Genomic DNA, 17,071 nt, shown 5'->3' with positions numbered 1-17,071 from the left:
TGTAAGCCCCTGCCCACCCCACCCCCTCCGAGTGGAGGAAGGGACCAAAGCCCAGTAAAACTATTGCCTAAGCCTCTAGTGCAGAATCCTCCCCAGCAGCATGTATGGTATGGTGTGGGGCATATTCGCAATATAAAAAAATTATAAAAAGCTCCCTGTAAAAAAAGAAAAATCTCACTCAAGAGAAAATGATAGCTCCAAGACAGGTTTAGATTAAAATGGAACTTCTACCTGTCATTAATTTGGAATGTTTTAGTTGTCCCTTAGCTAGTCAGTTTGTCTATTTACTCATGTTTTTGTTAAGTTCTATCAAGACCTTAGAAGGTAACATTAAATAACATGGATCAAGAACTCTGAATAATGAGGGCAGTCATTTGAAAGCTAAATCCTAAGAAATGTGAGCTTCTCACCTAATAAGTTGCTTGACTGGAACACATAACTAAATCAAGCGTTTACATGCACTTAACAGGCTGAGAAAAATGAGAGGCAAGTTTACGAGGTACAGGATTTTTCAAAGTAGTTGACTATGGGCGTTACAAAGGATGAAAGCCTGTCACCTACTATGCAAGCATAAAGTTATCTACAGGACATTAAAGCATTACTAATACTGGCTAAAACCGGGCTAATCTTGGTATTTCATTTACAAAGCCTTCTTCCTCATAAGGAAAAGCGCAAAATGATATACTGAAAAATAGGTATTGTGCCAGATACACCCCAGTTACCAGAAAGAAAATTTCTGCACCAACCCCCCAACCCCGTAAAGGCTAATTTGGTACATACATAACTGTGTGTATACACAACAGAGTATCAGATGCAGAATGGAAAGACGGTTTTACCTCATTTTTCCAGGGAGGAGAGAACAACCTGACAGAACCAAAGCGTAGCCTCACAGTTGCAGACCATCACAGTTACGTACTAAGACGCCAAATGTAAAAGTGATGATCCTCAACTGAGACCAAAGCACCGTTCGTAACACCAAGGTACCTGACAGTGTATGAACTTGCACAAGACTGTTACGGAGCCTCCCCGTTAGATGGCCAAAAACCCAAACAAACCCAAACCAGGTAGAGAGATGAGTAGTTGAGATTTGCTTTAATTTTAATTTTGATGACTGGTTTTGTGACAATTACTGCAATAGCCTGCAAGTGCAGGTACAACTAGAATTCAGTTTCTCGTCCTAGGAATGAGCAAGACGTGACAAAGCGAAATGGATACTCCGACACTGCACAGCTCAGAACTGTGTAAGACAATCGAACAAGATAACAGACAATCAAACAGCTCACACAGAGGAAAAGCACTCATCTCTAAAATACCTGATTCCATAAAGTACAAAATGCTTAATAAAAAACCCTTGAAGTGAAAGCAAAATTGGGAGTTCAAAGGTACCTTCTTCTGCAGTCCAATGCTTGCAGCGCATCCCTTCCATTTTTCTGCAAATACAGCCAAAATAAGCAGAGTATTTAAGATTTATCTAAAAGTAATATTACAACTGAAATTGTAACACAGACAAATTCCTCACAGCAAAACCCAATTTCAACACTCTTCCAAATGCAGAATGGTTCAGTGTATGGAACGTTATCGATTCCAGTATTCATGAACTTAAAGAAACCTTTAACTGAAGAACAGCGTGAAAGTATTATGCAGCAAGAAGCCCACCCGAGTATCAGTTTAGGTTACAGCTTGGCCTGTGGGCCCAACAGCCAAGTCATCCCACAAATCTGAGAGGCTCAAGCACAGCAACATACAGTTAACATTCATGACCCTGAATTGAGGTATATGGCTAAAAAAAGCCCGTGCAACTAACACATACATAAAGATGATGTTGCTCCTTACTAGTAAGGAATAGTTTTGACACAGTATTGGAATATAAAAAAAATACTAGATACTAACAAGACAGTTTACAGAAATTATGTTTTAACATGGTGGCCTTGTTCCCTCCAAGGACATTCAGCTGCTTTATATTGAATGAGTTAGTTCACTCGCATTACTTACCAACTGATGCCTCCACTTTCTAACGGCCTGGAGGTGTAGCTGCACCCTCACCAGCACCTTTTCTAACCCCTGTTGTCATGTTCTCCTCTCTTTCGGACTGAGATGACAAGGTGATGAGAGCTATGTTCAGACTGTGAGGCAGATCCATTAGTACTCCTCCTTGCAAGACATGCTCTAGAAAAACCTTATATACGTAACTTGAAATCATTCCTGTACGTAACAGTCATGGTTCCAGATTACGGTCAGCAATATCCCTAGGTCTCATGGGGGAGCTTTTGCTTGGCACGTCAGCTGACTATAGTTACAAATCACATCTTTCCAACACAACAATACTTTTAGTACAAACAATGTTTTATTGGATCCTTAAGGGCTCATCCATCTTTTTGCTATACCATGCTATTTTTACCCTGTGAAGAGGAAAGGGATATTTTTTGCATTATCTCTTATTTAAAATTCCCATGACTGTCCAAGCTTTACCCCTACGTGTTATCAGTGTCCGTTTGGGAAAACAAATGGAGGATTTCAGGCTTCTTTTGTTAGGTACAAATATGGGGGAAGAGAAGCACCCACTTCTCTCCAAGCCCAGTATTGAACACTAACATCATTCACTACTTGTGACTTCTTAGTTCTTTGCCTGGAGCATATCTGCCTAAATATTAAGCTGGGAACTCCTTTATGAAAACACTTCCTTTGACTTTTCTCTCGCAGAAACACTCATGCAGATTTACACCCTTGTGGGAGAGCCTTGGCCCCATCAGAATTAATAAACAAACCCCTAACTCTGGAAACAAAATAGGGAAATTTAGTGCATTCTGATTCTATTTGTTGTTACTTCATGTGATAGATTCAAAATAAGTTTTCCATGAAGATGTCAGAAATATACCTGAGACTTTTCATATAAGTAAATATACAAGAGCTTATGTGAATTCTACAGATTAGATGAACAGAAGTATTTTATGGAGTCAGATAATTATTTATGGTGAAATTCTGGCTCCCTTGGAAACAACAGAACCAACTTTTAAATTAGTCCCAAACTCAAAGAACATTGTTTTGTTTAAAGACAAATATTTTTATATACAAGAAAGGCACTTATTCACAACATACAGATATTTAAAAACCTACACAAACTACAATAAAAGGCACAAACTCCTGAACAGACTTTAAAAAACAATACGCATGTCATTAGTTTCCCATATAAAAAGCATATAGAAATTTTTGGTTACTAATAGCTTCATGCTTATTTTCAGATTTATTTTACTGAGCACAATATAATGCAATAATTTGTAAACAGATAAATATTTATTTCTCAGCAGTCATTCAAAAGTTATCTGCACAAAAAAGTTATTTTGGCACCTTTCAACATAGTGTCCATGTAAACATGTCTTCCTTCTACACACAGAGCCACCAAATTTCTGTAGCAAGTGCCCTTTGGTAAATCATTCATACATCCATCCAATAAAAAAAAAAGCTGCTGACATGTGGCGAAATTAATATCTTAGACTAGGAAATCTTGGTTTTCTTAGGCTAAGCATCGGTTGTTTGATGGTAGGTTTGTTCTCAAACAGCATTGCTTCATTTTCTGTAGTTGGAAATCTGTTCTGGTAGATGAGAGGGTATTCCTTCTGAAACTAGAAAACACAAAAGCAAAAATTAAAATAAAAATATCAGCCTCCACCAAAAAAACCCAGCTGTGCAGGGCTTGAGCATGAATCACCATGCAAGGATGTCTATCAGCAGGAGCAGCGAGGCTATCAGCTTGTAAAGTAACTCTGCTGTGACACTTGACCACAGCTGTAGCCCTTTGTGCTTACAAGTCTGCAAACGGATAAAGAATGAGTCAAACAGAATTTTCGTCAAGCACTTCAACTTCTGTTGAAGTGTGAAAAGCTTCTAATCACATTCTATTCCCAAGGATTTTTAGCTGTTGTGACTGAACCAGCGCTATGAGCAAACACCATACTGTTCTAAATGCCTGGATCCCCATTTGCAATGATGGTCTGCAGCTGCTCACCATGGTGTTCATCAGCTGAGTAACAGCGATGCTGTGCACTGTTTGAACAGCACAACCAGCTTTCCACCCCTGAGCAAGGCATGGTAGCCACCCATGTGAAGCCACGCTGTACAGCCAGCACTGGCATCTCTCCTCTTTATGCTTGTAAAGCTGTCTTTCAAGAATCACAGTGATGAATATTTTATCTAAATAAAAGTTAAGATTCATCAGGCTTTGAAGGTATTATTCTCAGGAAAGCTTACTATTTAACCAAAGAAGTTATTTTTCCAGTTTCCACAGATGTACAACTAAACAAAAATATCTGGCTTCAGAGACAGGGTTTTGATATTTTGCCTTTTTTCTATGTAAGGCCTCAGAAAGGAATAATGGTACATACACCTGTGCACCAGCCAAAGCTTTCTGCCAATTGATTCAACCTATGGAAAGTGACACCATTTGTAACTTCTGGTGTTGACACAAGTTGGACCCAACCCTCTAGTAAGTGCCATGTATTTGGCTTTCCCCAATTCAAAGTATCAAAACTGAATAATTGCTCAAAAGTTGTGATTTATCACACTCTAGCCATCCCAGCACAGATGACAAGACTGTAACAATATAGCTCTGCAAATTTTAAAAATAAACTTTGCTACCATGTGGCCCTTACAGTACAAGCTACTTGTAATTTCCTTGCTCCCCATTTCACCTGGTTAAAGTGCTGGTGTGCATCACTTCTTACTGCTTACTTCAAGTTTTAATCGACTGTAACTAACTACTGTTTTTTACATACAGGAAGTTTTAATGAACTTGAACAAAGTCCAGCCTTCACTTTTACAGGACCAGAAAGTTTGCACAACACATAAAAGTCACTGTTGAAGAAGCTGGGGGAGGGGCACCAAAGAGAAAGAAATGTGCTTGCTCTCAAAAGCTGCTTTTTCAAATTTAAGTCACAAGACTTGCTTAGGAGATTCTAGGACAAGCACAATACTATTCAATTGGTCAGAAATACTTGCCAAAGGTTGTCTGGAACAGAAAAAAACACTCCAGTATTAAATCCTGCCAGAACTGCTGTATTTTAGCTTTAGTATTAGGCCATAGAAGTGCCAGATAATCTTGAGCAATATACATGTTACAAAACACAAAGCTAAGTCCACAGAAAAGAATGTTTCAGAATTGTGAACAGACAGGGCTTGACCTCTTAAAGCAGAAAATCACTTCTTTTAACACCTGTTGATTTTAAGCCCACCTATGTATAGGTGTCACTTGTATAGGCAGTGCACCACAAGAAACCATGCTATAATTCTATCATGTATTATTTAACAGAGAGCAGTATCTCAGTATAATTTTATACTGGTTTTAAACCATTGTTTGAACACCACTGCTGCCAGACAGTATTAAATTCTGTATTACACACTGTCTTTAAAATCCCAATCAGAACATGCAATCAAAAAACACTGAAGAGCTTTCTTCTACAAAACAATCATTTTTCGTTGTGCAGCCTGCTCTTGTTCCATACCGTGGTCTAGTGATCGAGATCCTTCCCTCACAAAGGCATTTTCGTAAGTAGATGAAATATTCACTAAGTTTCTTACCTGTTTTAACTTTTTCTTTTTGTCTTTCACAGACAAGCTTTTATCTTTGATAATGTTCTCTAAGAGCTCTGCCACTGCAGCTTGAGAGGTAGAAACCTTTTGTTCTTCAAACTCCTCAGGAGTTATTTGTTTGCAGTATGAATATGTTGGCAATATGGCACAAATTTCTTCCTTCGGATATTTGCACTGAAACAAGAGTTGAAGAAGGGGTCTGCATATAGTCAAATGACTATGTACTATTTCAGTAAGAAGGTACCTAACAAACATCCAAGCATATTAACGTACAGTGACATCACAAGTTGCAACACATTATAACATAGCTAATATCTGTGATCGCATCAACAGTTTAATAAAAGTTTGCATTCAAAATATAGTGGTTTTATTTACAGTTTTCCCATCCCACCTTCAGAAGTAACAAATACTCTGCAATTAGCAAGTGAACTTAACTTCTATCATGCCACCAACCTGAGCCATCGTCATGTATTCTATGTGGTCTCGCACTGCAACCTGCAGGTAAGTAGGGACTTTAAATATTTCTTGTTGATGGTCCATTAGAAATGAAACTAATCGTGTGGAAAGTAGCTCATCAAGATCTACTTCTTCTGCACAGCATAACACGCATCGAGAAAAAGTCTGTATCATCTAGAAGTGTTTAACAGATCATTAGTACGTGAAGTTGAGGGATTTGACTTCTTTGCAGTCTACACAGTGGCACAATGAGTTCTCCAATACCAACTTTCATTGCAATCTCTCTTGCCTGCGCTCCTGCCACTGGTCAAGAGAGGAAAATCAATTACAATTTTTCCTCATCTGAAATAAAGTAACTTCTTATAACATTAGACTTGTACATTTTTTTTTTTGAATTGAACGGTACTTTCAATTAATATTTTAAAGAGGTCATAAGACTACTGCCCTGTAGAAAAGTGTACATCATCAGTTAGCCATCTTGAGACATGGGAGATGATTTAAAAAAAAAAAACAAACAACACAATGTGCAGAGCCAACCTAACCAAAATGTAATGCATACCAAGATCCAGGTTTAAATAGCTTTAAAAAAAAAAAACCACAACATTTTTACAGCTTTCATATTTCCAGCTTTTAATAGGCTGATTTAAATAAGCATGCGCATGTACTTTTTTGTTTTATCTGATCTTGTTTGACAAAAATCTTTAGTCCTTGCAATGAAAGCTTAAATTCAGACCTTGAAGCTAGTCTTTAAACTCACTAGGCAGAAAATATATTTCTTCAGAACCGTCTTTGCCATAACTTCACCTACACAAATGTTTAGCCTAAGAAAGGTTTTCTACAGACACTTTGCCAACACCTTTTAAGTTAAATTGCAGCTGGGTGAGAAATCAGACTCAACAATCATTTGCATTCCTTAAAAAAAATTATTTCCCTTCTCCTCCCAAAGTAAACAAAAGCAATACCAATATTTGAAATATATTAGGATGGAAATAAGAAAGTGCTTGCTTCAAGTCCTATTTTTGCAAATATTCTGGAGATGAAAAATCTGCCCGTTAATCACTATTGAATCGCAATGAGACAAGAGACAACCTCAAGTATGGAATACTGCTAGTATTCTCAGCATTACTTCAGCCTTGTTCTTAAATCAATAGATCTGCTGCACTCATCATTCTCTTACCAAAGAACGTGTGCCCATCGCATCATGCAGTCGTGGCATATCAACATTTTCACTGATCCGAGAGATCATACGCATTAGAAGCTGAATCTTTCGGCGATTTGGTGGTGGAAGCAACAAACAACATATCTGTAGTGCTTCAACAGCAACTCTTTCTAAATGAGGCTGAAGGAGATCTACAAGTTAATTGTAAAGACAACTATCGTTAAGACTTGAACCAGCTTTCAGGGTATTTTTATCTCAGTACAAGAAACTTCGTTTCTTTCAATGATGATAATCTATGTCTCATAAAACTCAGCTGTAACACAGTAGGTAGTTATGTGGACATTTTTTGTGTGGTCATCTTCAACTTGCTTCATTACTATATACTGCTGCTACAATTAAGACCGTAATACAATTAAGAAGTTACACTAATGTTATTCCCAGAAGTATTTCCAGAAAATGTGTTTCAAAGACCAGAAAAAGGTATCTGCTCCAACAGGCAGGTCTGTGCAAATTCGCCGCCTCACTCTTAATGTCTAGGTCAGAATTACTTATCACTTACCTGAACAGAAAGGCAAATTACTGACACATCAAGTTTTAGACTCCCAAGATACTACACGCTACTATTTGTTAGCAGAGGTACAAAGGGCTACCTTTAAACAGTGCAATTTAGCAACTAAAATTTTTTTCTTTAAAATCCCACAGATCATGTTATATGCATATCAAAAAAACCTAGCAACAGCGCCAAAGATTAAGGAAGCAGAGATTAGTTAGTCAACACAGTAAGCCAATACAACATGCTTTAGAAAGCCATCTTACTTTGCGTGCCAGTCAACATATAAGAAGAGTGAGTGAGAGAGTATTCTGAGAGTTCTATGGTACTTTTGCAGAGTCTCTTTTTGACGGTGATATCAGAAACCTCAGTCCTGATGTTCACTGAAGTAGCCACATCAGAGATATTTGGTTTTCCTTGCCCACACAGCTGAGACCTTGGCTTTACTGTGATTTCAGCAGCTGGTATATTAATGCTAGCACAACTTTTGAAGTTCTTCTTGCCAAGTAAACTCAGAGACCTGCATATTTGCTTTGACCCACGATTTTCATCAAACAGCTCTTTAGTCTGAGGAGTTGAGGCAGACACTCTCTTGATACCATGTGTTTGTTTTTGACATGCGTTATCAAAACCAAGCTCCAATAGAGAATTAGCTTTATGCTCACATGGCAGTGACTGTTTTCCATTTCTTGTACCCAGGATGGTGTTCACATCCCTTTGCCTGAGGGAATCAGATTCTCCTTTATTGCATGCACTTGAGGCAGTAGCTCCAATTCTTTCCAGAGAATAACATTTTGTCCTAAATTTTAAAGGTGGATCTTGTTCATTCCTGAAACCTGAAAGATTTTGGCAGCTTCCTCCTATTAGATTATCAGCACGGCCTTGTTTACATGGCAGTTTACATTGCTGCAATTTCTTTGTATATTGTTTTTGAATGGTTAGCTCTTCTGAAGGCTTCCTGGAAGCTTCATATTCTTTCTTTTTTTTCTCAGGCTCTTTGTGAAGTAGGCTTAGGAGAAGACATTCAGTTGACTTGAAAGAGTTCAAGTGAAGAATTTTTGAAGGTTGTGGGTCACATTTCTCATCTTGGACAGAATATTTTCCACTGCATATATCTGGAATTGTGATGTAACCACACATAACTATCAGAAAATGAAATATAAATTAAGATGCAAGTGGTATGAAAATGAACAAGTTCAGAAAGTTGCAAACTGAACAGAGAAGACAACAAATGTAAGATGCTAATTTATAGCCGACTTGGTTAGTAAAATTAAGAAAAATTTAGCTCAGTACAAAAGCAATTTAACAAGATAATTGCAACCAACGTGCAAGAATAAAGTTAACATACTGCAATAGTGAGGGACAGGAACAAGCACGTATTTTTAAATTATGGTTATTGCATATTTAGAACGTTAACTCAGACGGCAATTTATATAGGCTATTATGAGACAGAACTGCATTTCAATTAATATTGTAATACAGAATGATAGCACTGATGATCTTCCTCAGATTCAACCTGCCATACAGATTAGGGGGTCAAGGTCTGCTTTGACTTACAGATTTGTTCCCCACTTGGTATAAACTTCTAGCTTGCACTGATTATTTCTAAATTCATACATACCTAAAATATTAACAAAAAGTTCATAGTATTCAAAAGTAAGTAATGGTTCAGGGAGATTGAGAAAGTAATCAGCAACCGTTCTGAATACATCTCGTTCAAACCCATTATAAGTTGGTTGGCTCATGTCGTTATTTCTAGGCCCTATAAAAGAGGTGAAGAAAAAAAATTCACCAAAAAATGTCACAATTCCATTATAAAATAAATAAATTTTAAAAATCAACATAAGTTTACTCTTGGAAAGAATCACATCAGCAATATACAAATATTTTGTTTAGGTCAGCACTGTACCATTTGTAAGCAAAACCAGTGTAAAATATTCTGTGTGGCCACTGAGGATTTGTGCTGAGTTTCAAAAACTGTTCCACACTAAGAAAATAAATGAGAACTCAGTATGGCCTTTATAGGCTCCTCAGCAAAATAATAAACTCTTAGTATCTTCCTTCATTTCTAAACTAGAGTAATCCCAGTTCTTCTACAGGGAGCTCTAGCTTCTAGATCAAGAAGAAACTTCAGAGAATGCACAAGCTGAGAAGCCAGCCAATATATACATGTTGCTTTATGCACAGGCCAAACAGAGCTGGTCAGCTTCTTCCTTTTGTGGGGACCTCCTCTTTTCAACTCCTCTATTCAAATGGTTCACCAAGAGAAAGTTTTGTTCACCACTACTCCCATGGTGAATCTCAGCTACACACAACTAACTTCCTTCAGAAGTGGACAGATAAGTAATACAGATCTAAGATATGTGGTTAATAAACCTTGCCCATGTTGCTAAAGGCAAGGAAAAAGGAAGAATGAAAGGGGTCCTGGTACAAATAAAACTTGACATTGTGTAGAACTCAACCCAGATGTTATCATACTCCACTGACCTTCTACAAATGAAAGAAGCTACCTTACAAAGCCAATTCTAATGAATTAGGAGATGGCAGTTTTACTTACACATAGAACCAGGGAAATTTTAACTTTTGATATGATCAAACGTTATAATCATAACCACATAACCACACACAACACTAAAAATATAGTGGAGCAGTATTCCCCCTGCCAGCATAAGTATTTTCAGTTTTCATTGCGCAAAGTAACTACCACCTTAATCATTTGGTTCCAGTATAGCTAGCAGATGCAGAGATAAGATCTCCACTTGAACTAATTAACTCAAATTAGAAATGGAGAATTTGAAAAAACAGAAAGCTTGCTTGTAGTTGTTGTTTCATGAATACAAAGACCTATTAGTTCTAAATAAAGGACTGATGTGGGAATTAAGGTACTGAAACGCTTAAAGACCAGTGCTCGCTATATTTTCCACTTCGATCTAAATCCACTCACCAAGCTCTTCCCTGTCCCACTTTTCCTAATAGTGCTCCTCACGTAAGCGGCTCTGTTTTTGGGAATGCAGTTGAAGAAACAGGGTCATGTTGGGGGGGGGGGGGGGGGGAAGGGTCATTTTCACAAGAATGTACACTGCACACTGAACTTCTGAAGCCACACTACCCGACATGGACACCTACCACAGTTCCACTGAGCAGCTAGAGATATAAGCAGGTGTATACACACACACCATCCAACCACATTATAGCTAGTACAGCTCTGAAGGGAGCTAATGAAGGAGATTGCCAGGAACAGAGGCAAGAGTTAAACAGCAGGGCAAGAACACATATAAAGAGCTCATCATCTCCGTTTTCTTTTGAGAGGCGCTCATCTAACTCTAGCATGCTCTGTTGGCCATTTAAAGAGGCAGTTTTGAAAAAAAAAAAAAAAGTCAGTCTACTTGTCTTCTGCTTCTCCACAATCTTTTCAAAGCCTGCTTCATAGAGATGCAGAGCTTACATAATTGCAATCTGTATCTGTTTGTAACACAGCTTCAAACACATCTGACAAAGGAAGCCTCAAAGACAGATTCTGTGAAGTTTCATTAAAAGGGGGAAAAAAAAAAAAAATCAATGGCACTGTAAAGGAGAAAGACTAATAGTACCACACAGGTCTGCTACAGCACATGCTGAAGAACAAAACCACTGTTATTAGCAAGAGAATCCACATCAGACTAAGCCATTAGAACTGAACTTCAATAGTTTCACTGTGAAAGTACGGGGTTCCCCACCCCCCCCAATGTGTGAAAACCTGTGTTAATTGTATTACTCCACAGTAAATACTTTTACTTTGCCAGTAGCTCCAAGGCAGCTGCTCAAGTACGCGTAACACTGATGCCTTAGGTAACTGATTCTTCTTTTCTGACATTTAAGATTCAACATCATGCCTTTCTAAATTTTACATTTAAGGAAACACATAAAGAAAACAAAACAGATGCACCAAGTTTTCTGTAAGTTGCAATCAGTTTTTCTACTTGATATTTCATATGTTAATACCAAAACAAATGATGAGTGCAGTCTGACTCTCAATCTGCAGACAATGGAATTTCAGTTGTCAGAAAACACAGTTAACAGCTAAAATGTCTGACTTTAAAAATCCATCTCGTCTACTAGGCAGTGATTCGTAAGACATTTGAAGGCCTTAGTTTTCCACAACTAAACTGTAACTATTAAAAAGGTGTCTTACAGGGTTTTATGCATAAGCTTTTGCTAAAGCTTTTTCTTTAGAGAAAAAGGTGGGGAGCAGATAAGGAGGTACCAGAGGCACTATATTCCAAGTCCAGGATCCAGGAAAAAAATGAGCAGAACTCTTCCTTCTGTTGTCATGACAAATTCAGTAGGCAATAAAGCTGACTATACAAGCATGCTTTTTTCTCAAACCCTTTCCAAAATTTTCATTTCTTCTAAGACAAAAAATTCACTGGTTTTCTGTGAATTGGCCTCCCCAGTTTAATATGAAGCATAGTAACTGTTTCAGTCCAGCTCAAAGCCAGTAACTAGAAAAGGAGAGTCCCTTTACTCCTGAAAAACTGCATTAGAAGAAATCAGGTTTTGCCCAACCACTGAAGTTTATTCCCTGCCTAACTCTTTTTCTACTAGGAATTAATTTAATGAAAAATAGTCCTTAGCTTCTTCATGGCCTTGGACAGCATGCTTCCGCTGAAAGCTTAGAGTTTAATTAATTCTCCTGCACATTTCATGGATTAAGGAAAACTGAAACCCCTCTTCTTCCACCAATTTAATCTGTTCATGTTGCCAACAATTCATATGCTGAATCAGACAATGCAGCCTAAAAGCAGGATAACCAGCTAGGCTACTAAACAGCTGGTATCTTGATTCCCTGAAAATAACATGTGTTAACTCTTTTAGGTTACATTTCTGCACAATAATTTGATAGGGATTGCTGTAATTGCTTAGCATATCAAGGCACTTATATTATTTCCAAACTAAAACATAACAATTCATCTTAACATACAAGTGTATTTCACTTCCAACTCTCAAAATAGGCTTCTGAAACTTAAAAGCTATTCAGTGACTTACAATATGCGAGGCATTTCATAGCTGACAACACCCAGTGAGGTAGGTCGTCTAAAATAAACAAACAAGTACATTATTTATATATAAACCCAAAGACTTAACTATGACAAATAGCAGCACACGTATTAATATGTGAAGTACAAAAGATTAAATTTAAAACTGATTTTAAATATTGCTGCATGTGCAATTTAAGTGAATGCAATACACCTGCAAGATCTTCTATGCAAATATACTGAAGTATACCATAGTTTGGGAAAAGTAGTATAAAAGACAGACTATGGAACATATTACTTAAATTATTATTTGTTGTTTGCTGTTATTACATGATACAGAATCTTTAAGCAAACCACTAAAAAAATCTTACCTGATTTGTTCTGCAAAATAACAACACCATGTTTGCTTGTGTTCGTCATGTTGTATATGACATACTCAGGAACTATCTGTGTTGGTTGCAAAACTTCTTCCAAAGATGGGAGGCCTAAAATGGTTTGCAAACTATGGGGAATAAGGGAGCAGATGTTGTCTAAAAGGTTTGCTAGTAATGAATTAAAACAAGTTCTTTCTATATCTATTCAAACATCTGTATCTATGGTACTTAAAATATTTTAACACCAGCAACAATAAATTTCAATACCTTTCTTAAATATAACAATCCAATGTTAATACATACATTGGAAAGCATATGTAAAAAATAGTTTGTAAAAATACTAGACTTAAACATAACTTTAAAAATTAAAGAAAAATTTGCAGGCCAAAAGCTTGATCGGACCATTACATACAAGAAGCACATGAGAAGTGCTTTTTATAATGTATTACTTACTGTATTAGAATAATATTTCTCCAAGTTTCTTGCACATATTCCTGGCTTATTTCCTTCCTATGCAGGGTGTCTTCCTTGTTTTCTTCTATTATATCAGGTTTTGTTTTTTCTAAATTTTCCTGAAAAGAAGTGGTTTATACCATAAGATAAACAAGGGTGTTAATATAATTCAAAACTAAGTAAAAATTGTTCTCAGAAGTACAGAGCTTTCTGCAACACATTAAACTCCAGAACACGATCCAGGGAGTAACCTTAACAGTCTCAGCACTCAAATGTAAGCATACCCAACTAAAAAGCAAAAGACGACACTATGAAAGACAACTTGATCAACTCAGAAGTCGGCAACTTAAAAGGCAGAAACACACAAAAACCAAATGAGTTAGTAAGTGAAGTACTCTCCTTCAGGATTGCAATCTAAATTCAGAAAGTATGCATGCACGCACACACAGAGAAATCTCAAAAGAATAAAGGGCCAAACACTCGCATTCAATCTTATTCAGAAAGCAAGCAGAACAGTTAAATAATTTGTGCCTTTTATTTGTCCTAAACAAAAAAAAAAAATTAAGTTTCAACAAGGACATGTCATCTCAATAGTTTCTAGAACTCTACCTTCCAGCCCTCCTACAACTTTAATATACTGTAGCAGGGATCACTCTGCACTGAAGGAGACAAAACAAAGAAAACAATCCAAAAGAAAACAAAAACCTCCCATGCTGATGATGCTCAATTGCTTACACATATATACACAATAAAAACTCTATGTAATCTCAGATCGTATTGATGCAAAATTAGCTCTATACTGCAATGGGGGAGGGCATAGGGGTTGGTTTATCAAATAACCTTTTTTTCTGATTAAGTAACTTGGTTGCCTTAATAATACTCTACCCCCCATATCTCCTCCCAACAAACTATTGTCATAAGTTCAGAAGAAACAGCTTTGTATAGTTTTAACTGTACTTAATTTCTTCTGTCAAATCCATAATCCCTTCCACTTGCTGCCAGCATTTCAGAAACGTCATGTTACAGTTACAGCTATGATTTTACATGCATGTATTTTGTTTGAATATTTACAGGTTATTTAATAAAAGCTTTTTGTACACTGAAGAGAAACAACATGTCACCAAGACACTTCATTATAAAATATAGCTGTATCTTTCTACTACACCTCTATAAATGTTCCACTTCACTGTCTAGAAGAAGCTACTAATTTATTTCTTAAGCTAGAAGGGAAGGTGACAAAACAGAATAGTGTCACTAAAAGATGACTGCTTCTAGGTTTTTTTTTTTAAGAGAATAAAGAAAATACATGGCAACTGTAATTACATAAGAAACAAGTTATTACCAGAGACTGTAGTAACTCATGTTTTTTAAAAGTTCTCCTGGATAAATGTGGCAGTTTAAGAAGTCTTTCTTTGTCTCTAGAGAAGTTTTCCAAGTTCTCTTTTGGTGGACATAATTTTGGTAGAGGTTTAACTGGAGATGTTGAAGGAAACCTGCAATGAATAGGAGAGATGTTAAATACATTTAGAATAGATTAGAAATATAAGTTGCTTATCCAAAACCATGCCCCGTCAGTGTGATTCCTAAGATTCTGAAAACATTCAGAAAAGTAAGAAGAAAAATGTTGAAATTTTCTCTTTAGAACACTGTTTAACACTATCATATTATAAATCAGCTTTGGGCTACTTTTCTTGATTCCTGAGTCAAGTTGAAGATACTCAGATATTTATGCAGCACTGAGAGCAGACTTTGAGAACCAAGGGCCATTAATACCTTTAATTTAAGAACTTAGGAAAGACTGTTTCCCACTTAGACTTTCTGTAAAATACACAAACGTAGTAAACACAGGACTAGTAGTACAGCATGGAACTACAACAACAACTTCTCCTTGGCCGCCCTCCAAAGCGCTTGAGCATAGCACACATGCCAGTCAAAAACTTGGCTAGGCAGAAGCATGGAAACAGCCCTCAGCACACAGGATGTATGTCTATACTGCAAGTCAAAGTAAAGTAAAACGGTGAGTGGAGTAAAATGGTGCTAATAATTAAGTTCTGGCCCAATTGCTCAACCCAAAGCAAGATATTTTTGAGAATCTGAGCATTTAGATTTTTAAGTAAAGTTCTCAACCTGAAGAGGTGTGTTATCTGGTCTTCATTTCAGTACCTGTATAGTGCACCGTTGTCTTCTAAATTTTCAGATCCCCACCTCCCTTTTATATCTTCAATTACATGATTCTTGAGAAATTTTCTTAATAACTGAACAGTCTGCTGCCTGGTAACTTCAGGACCAAAGTTACTGTTAGTCCTTAACACTTCATGGAGCCAGTCTACAGCTTCTGATGCCGTAAAACAGCTTCCATGTTTTTTGAAATGTTGCCTGTGTTTCCTTAATGGCATGCCTGCTCGGAAATATTTTGTAATTTCATTCCACTGCACAGGAAACAAAACAGCCAAGAATAGAAGATTAAAGCCTGAAGTTAACATTGTTTTAACTGATACTTACAATGATCATGTTAATAACCCTGTAAATGAAATCACAACATTAATACAAACAAATATTGACAGTTATACTGAATAATGTAGTAGTATTAATACAGAAGTGTTAAAAGTTAAGATTAAAAACTACGTAAACATTTCATTTCGGTTTTTACCTCATCCTTCTGTAACTGAAAATAAGGTTAGTGTTTCACAAACATAATGCGTTTTACTGACCCACTCTGTATATTCTCAGCGTTTACATCAAATCCATCAGTCTCCCCAGGCACCGCCTAACCACAGTCACAGCAGCTCTCAGACACGAGATGAATCAAGCTGTTTTAAACACCAGTTTTAAATTTTAAAGTATTTTCTTCCTCTCCTATCCACCCGCACAAAATTAGATGACGCACTCTAACGAGGGGCTCGTCTCACTAAGCCGCCGCCCGACCCCCAAGCAGCACGGCACTGCCGCCGCCGCAGGCCCTGCCCAAGGAGGGTCGCAGGACGCCCACGTTGCGTGACAGCGGTCCCGGGGGGCAGGGCCGCCCCCCGCCGCGGCCGGACAGCGGCAGCCGCGGTCACCCTGAGAGCCCAAGGGCCGAACACGGCTCCGGGCGCGCCGGAGCCTCCCTGGCCGCGCGGGCCCAGAGGGGTTAGTGTTAATTCGCGCTTTACCCTTGAGGCAGGGCCCGGGCGCCGCGGGCAACCGCCGGTTCTCCTCCCCCCGCCCCACATGCACACACGGCGCCAGCCCGAGAACCCGAGCCCGCCGCGGGGCTGCTCCGGCCAGCTGCGAAACCCCCAGCCCGGCCCCTCACCAGCTTGGTAGCGCGGTAGGGCCCCGGTGCGACCGCCCGGCTCTCCATCGCGCCCGGCGCGGCCCCTCCGGCCGCTGGGGGCGGGCGGACGGACAGATACCGACCGCCTCACGCCCTGCCCCGCACGGGGCCCAACGGCCGCGCCGCCGTTTGAATTCACTGCGCGAGCCGCCCGCGGAAGCGGGT

At 38.3% G+C, this 17,071-nt stretch overlaps 1 protein-coding gene across 4 annotated transcripts; it reads right to left on the bottom strand.

The window, feature by feature from the left end:
* Positions 1–1,075: 1,075 nt before the first annotated feature.
* Positions 1,076–17,048, bottom strand: DEPDC1 (DEP domain containing 1). Of its 4 annotated transcripts, XR_012661185.1 has the most exons (13): positions 16,886–17,048; positions 15,754–16,019; positions 14,933–15,083; positions 13,591–13,709; positions 13,135–13,265; positions 12,774–12,821; positions 9,370–9,510; positions 8,015–8,890; positions 7,217–7,389; positions 6,037–6,213; positions 5,572–5,757; positions 1,993–3,620; positions 1,076–1,430 (listed from the first exon to the last, which is right to left on the bottom strand). XR_012661185.1 is itself a non-coding variant. In XM_075097302.1 (12 exons), the coding sequence occupies exons 1-12, from the start codon at positions 16,931–16,933 to the stop codon at positions 3,480–3,482; spliced, it is 2,457 nt and encodes an 818-aa protein (XP_074953403.1). In that variant the 5' UTR covers positions 16,934–17,048; the 3' UTR covers positions 1,076–3,479. The 4 variants fall into 4 exon arrangements, 3 of the variants coding, with proteins under 3 accessions (XP_074953403.1, XP_074953404.1, XP_074953405.1); XM_075097302.1 differs by having other exon boundaries at positions 1,076–3,620; XM_075097303.1 differs by having other exon boundaries at positions 1,076–3,620; positions 8,015–8,863; positions 16,886–17,043.
* Positions 17,049–17,071: the final 23 nt, after the last annotated feature.

Source organism: Phalacrocorax aristotelis, chromosome 6 (assembly GCF_949628215.1).
Source record: "Phalacrocorax aristotelis chromosome 6, bGulAri2.1, whole genome shotgun sequence".
In the NCBI taxonomy this organism is placed as follows: domain Eukaryota; kingdom Metazoa; phylum Chordata; class Aves; order Suliformes; family Phalacrocoracidae; genus Phalacrocorax; species Phalacrocorax aristotelis.
This window is presented reverse-complemented; position numbering and strand designations above follow the sequence as displayed.

Excerpts from the sequence above, each read along its gene's own strand:
- DEPDC1 (XM_075097302.1), bottom strand. The coding sequence starts at position 16,933 with ATGGAGAGCCGGGCGGTCGCACCGGGGCCCTACCGCGCTACCAAGCTG. Across the intron at positions 9,511-12,773 it reads TATGAAATGCCTCGCATATT|GGCCTAGAAATAACGACATG; the intron begins GTAAGTCACTGA and ends CCTCTTTTATAG. Across the intron at positions 3,621-5,571 it reads AAAAGAAAAAGTTAAAACAG|TTTCAGAAGGAATACCCTCT; the intron begins GTAAGAAACTTA and ends TGTGTTTTCTAG.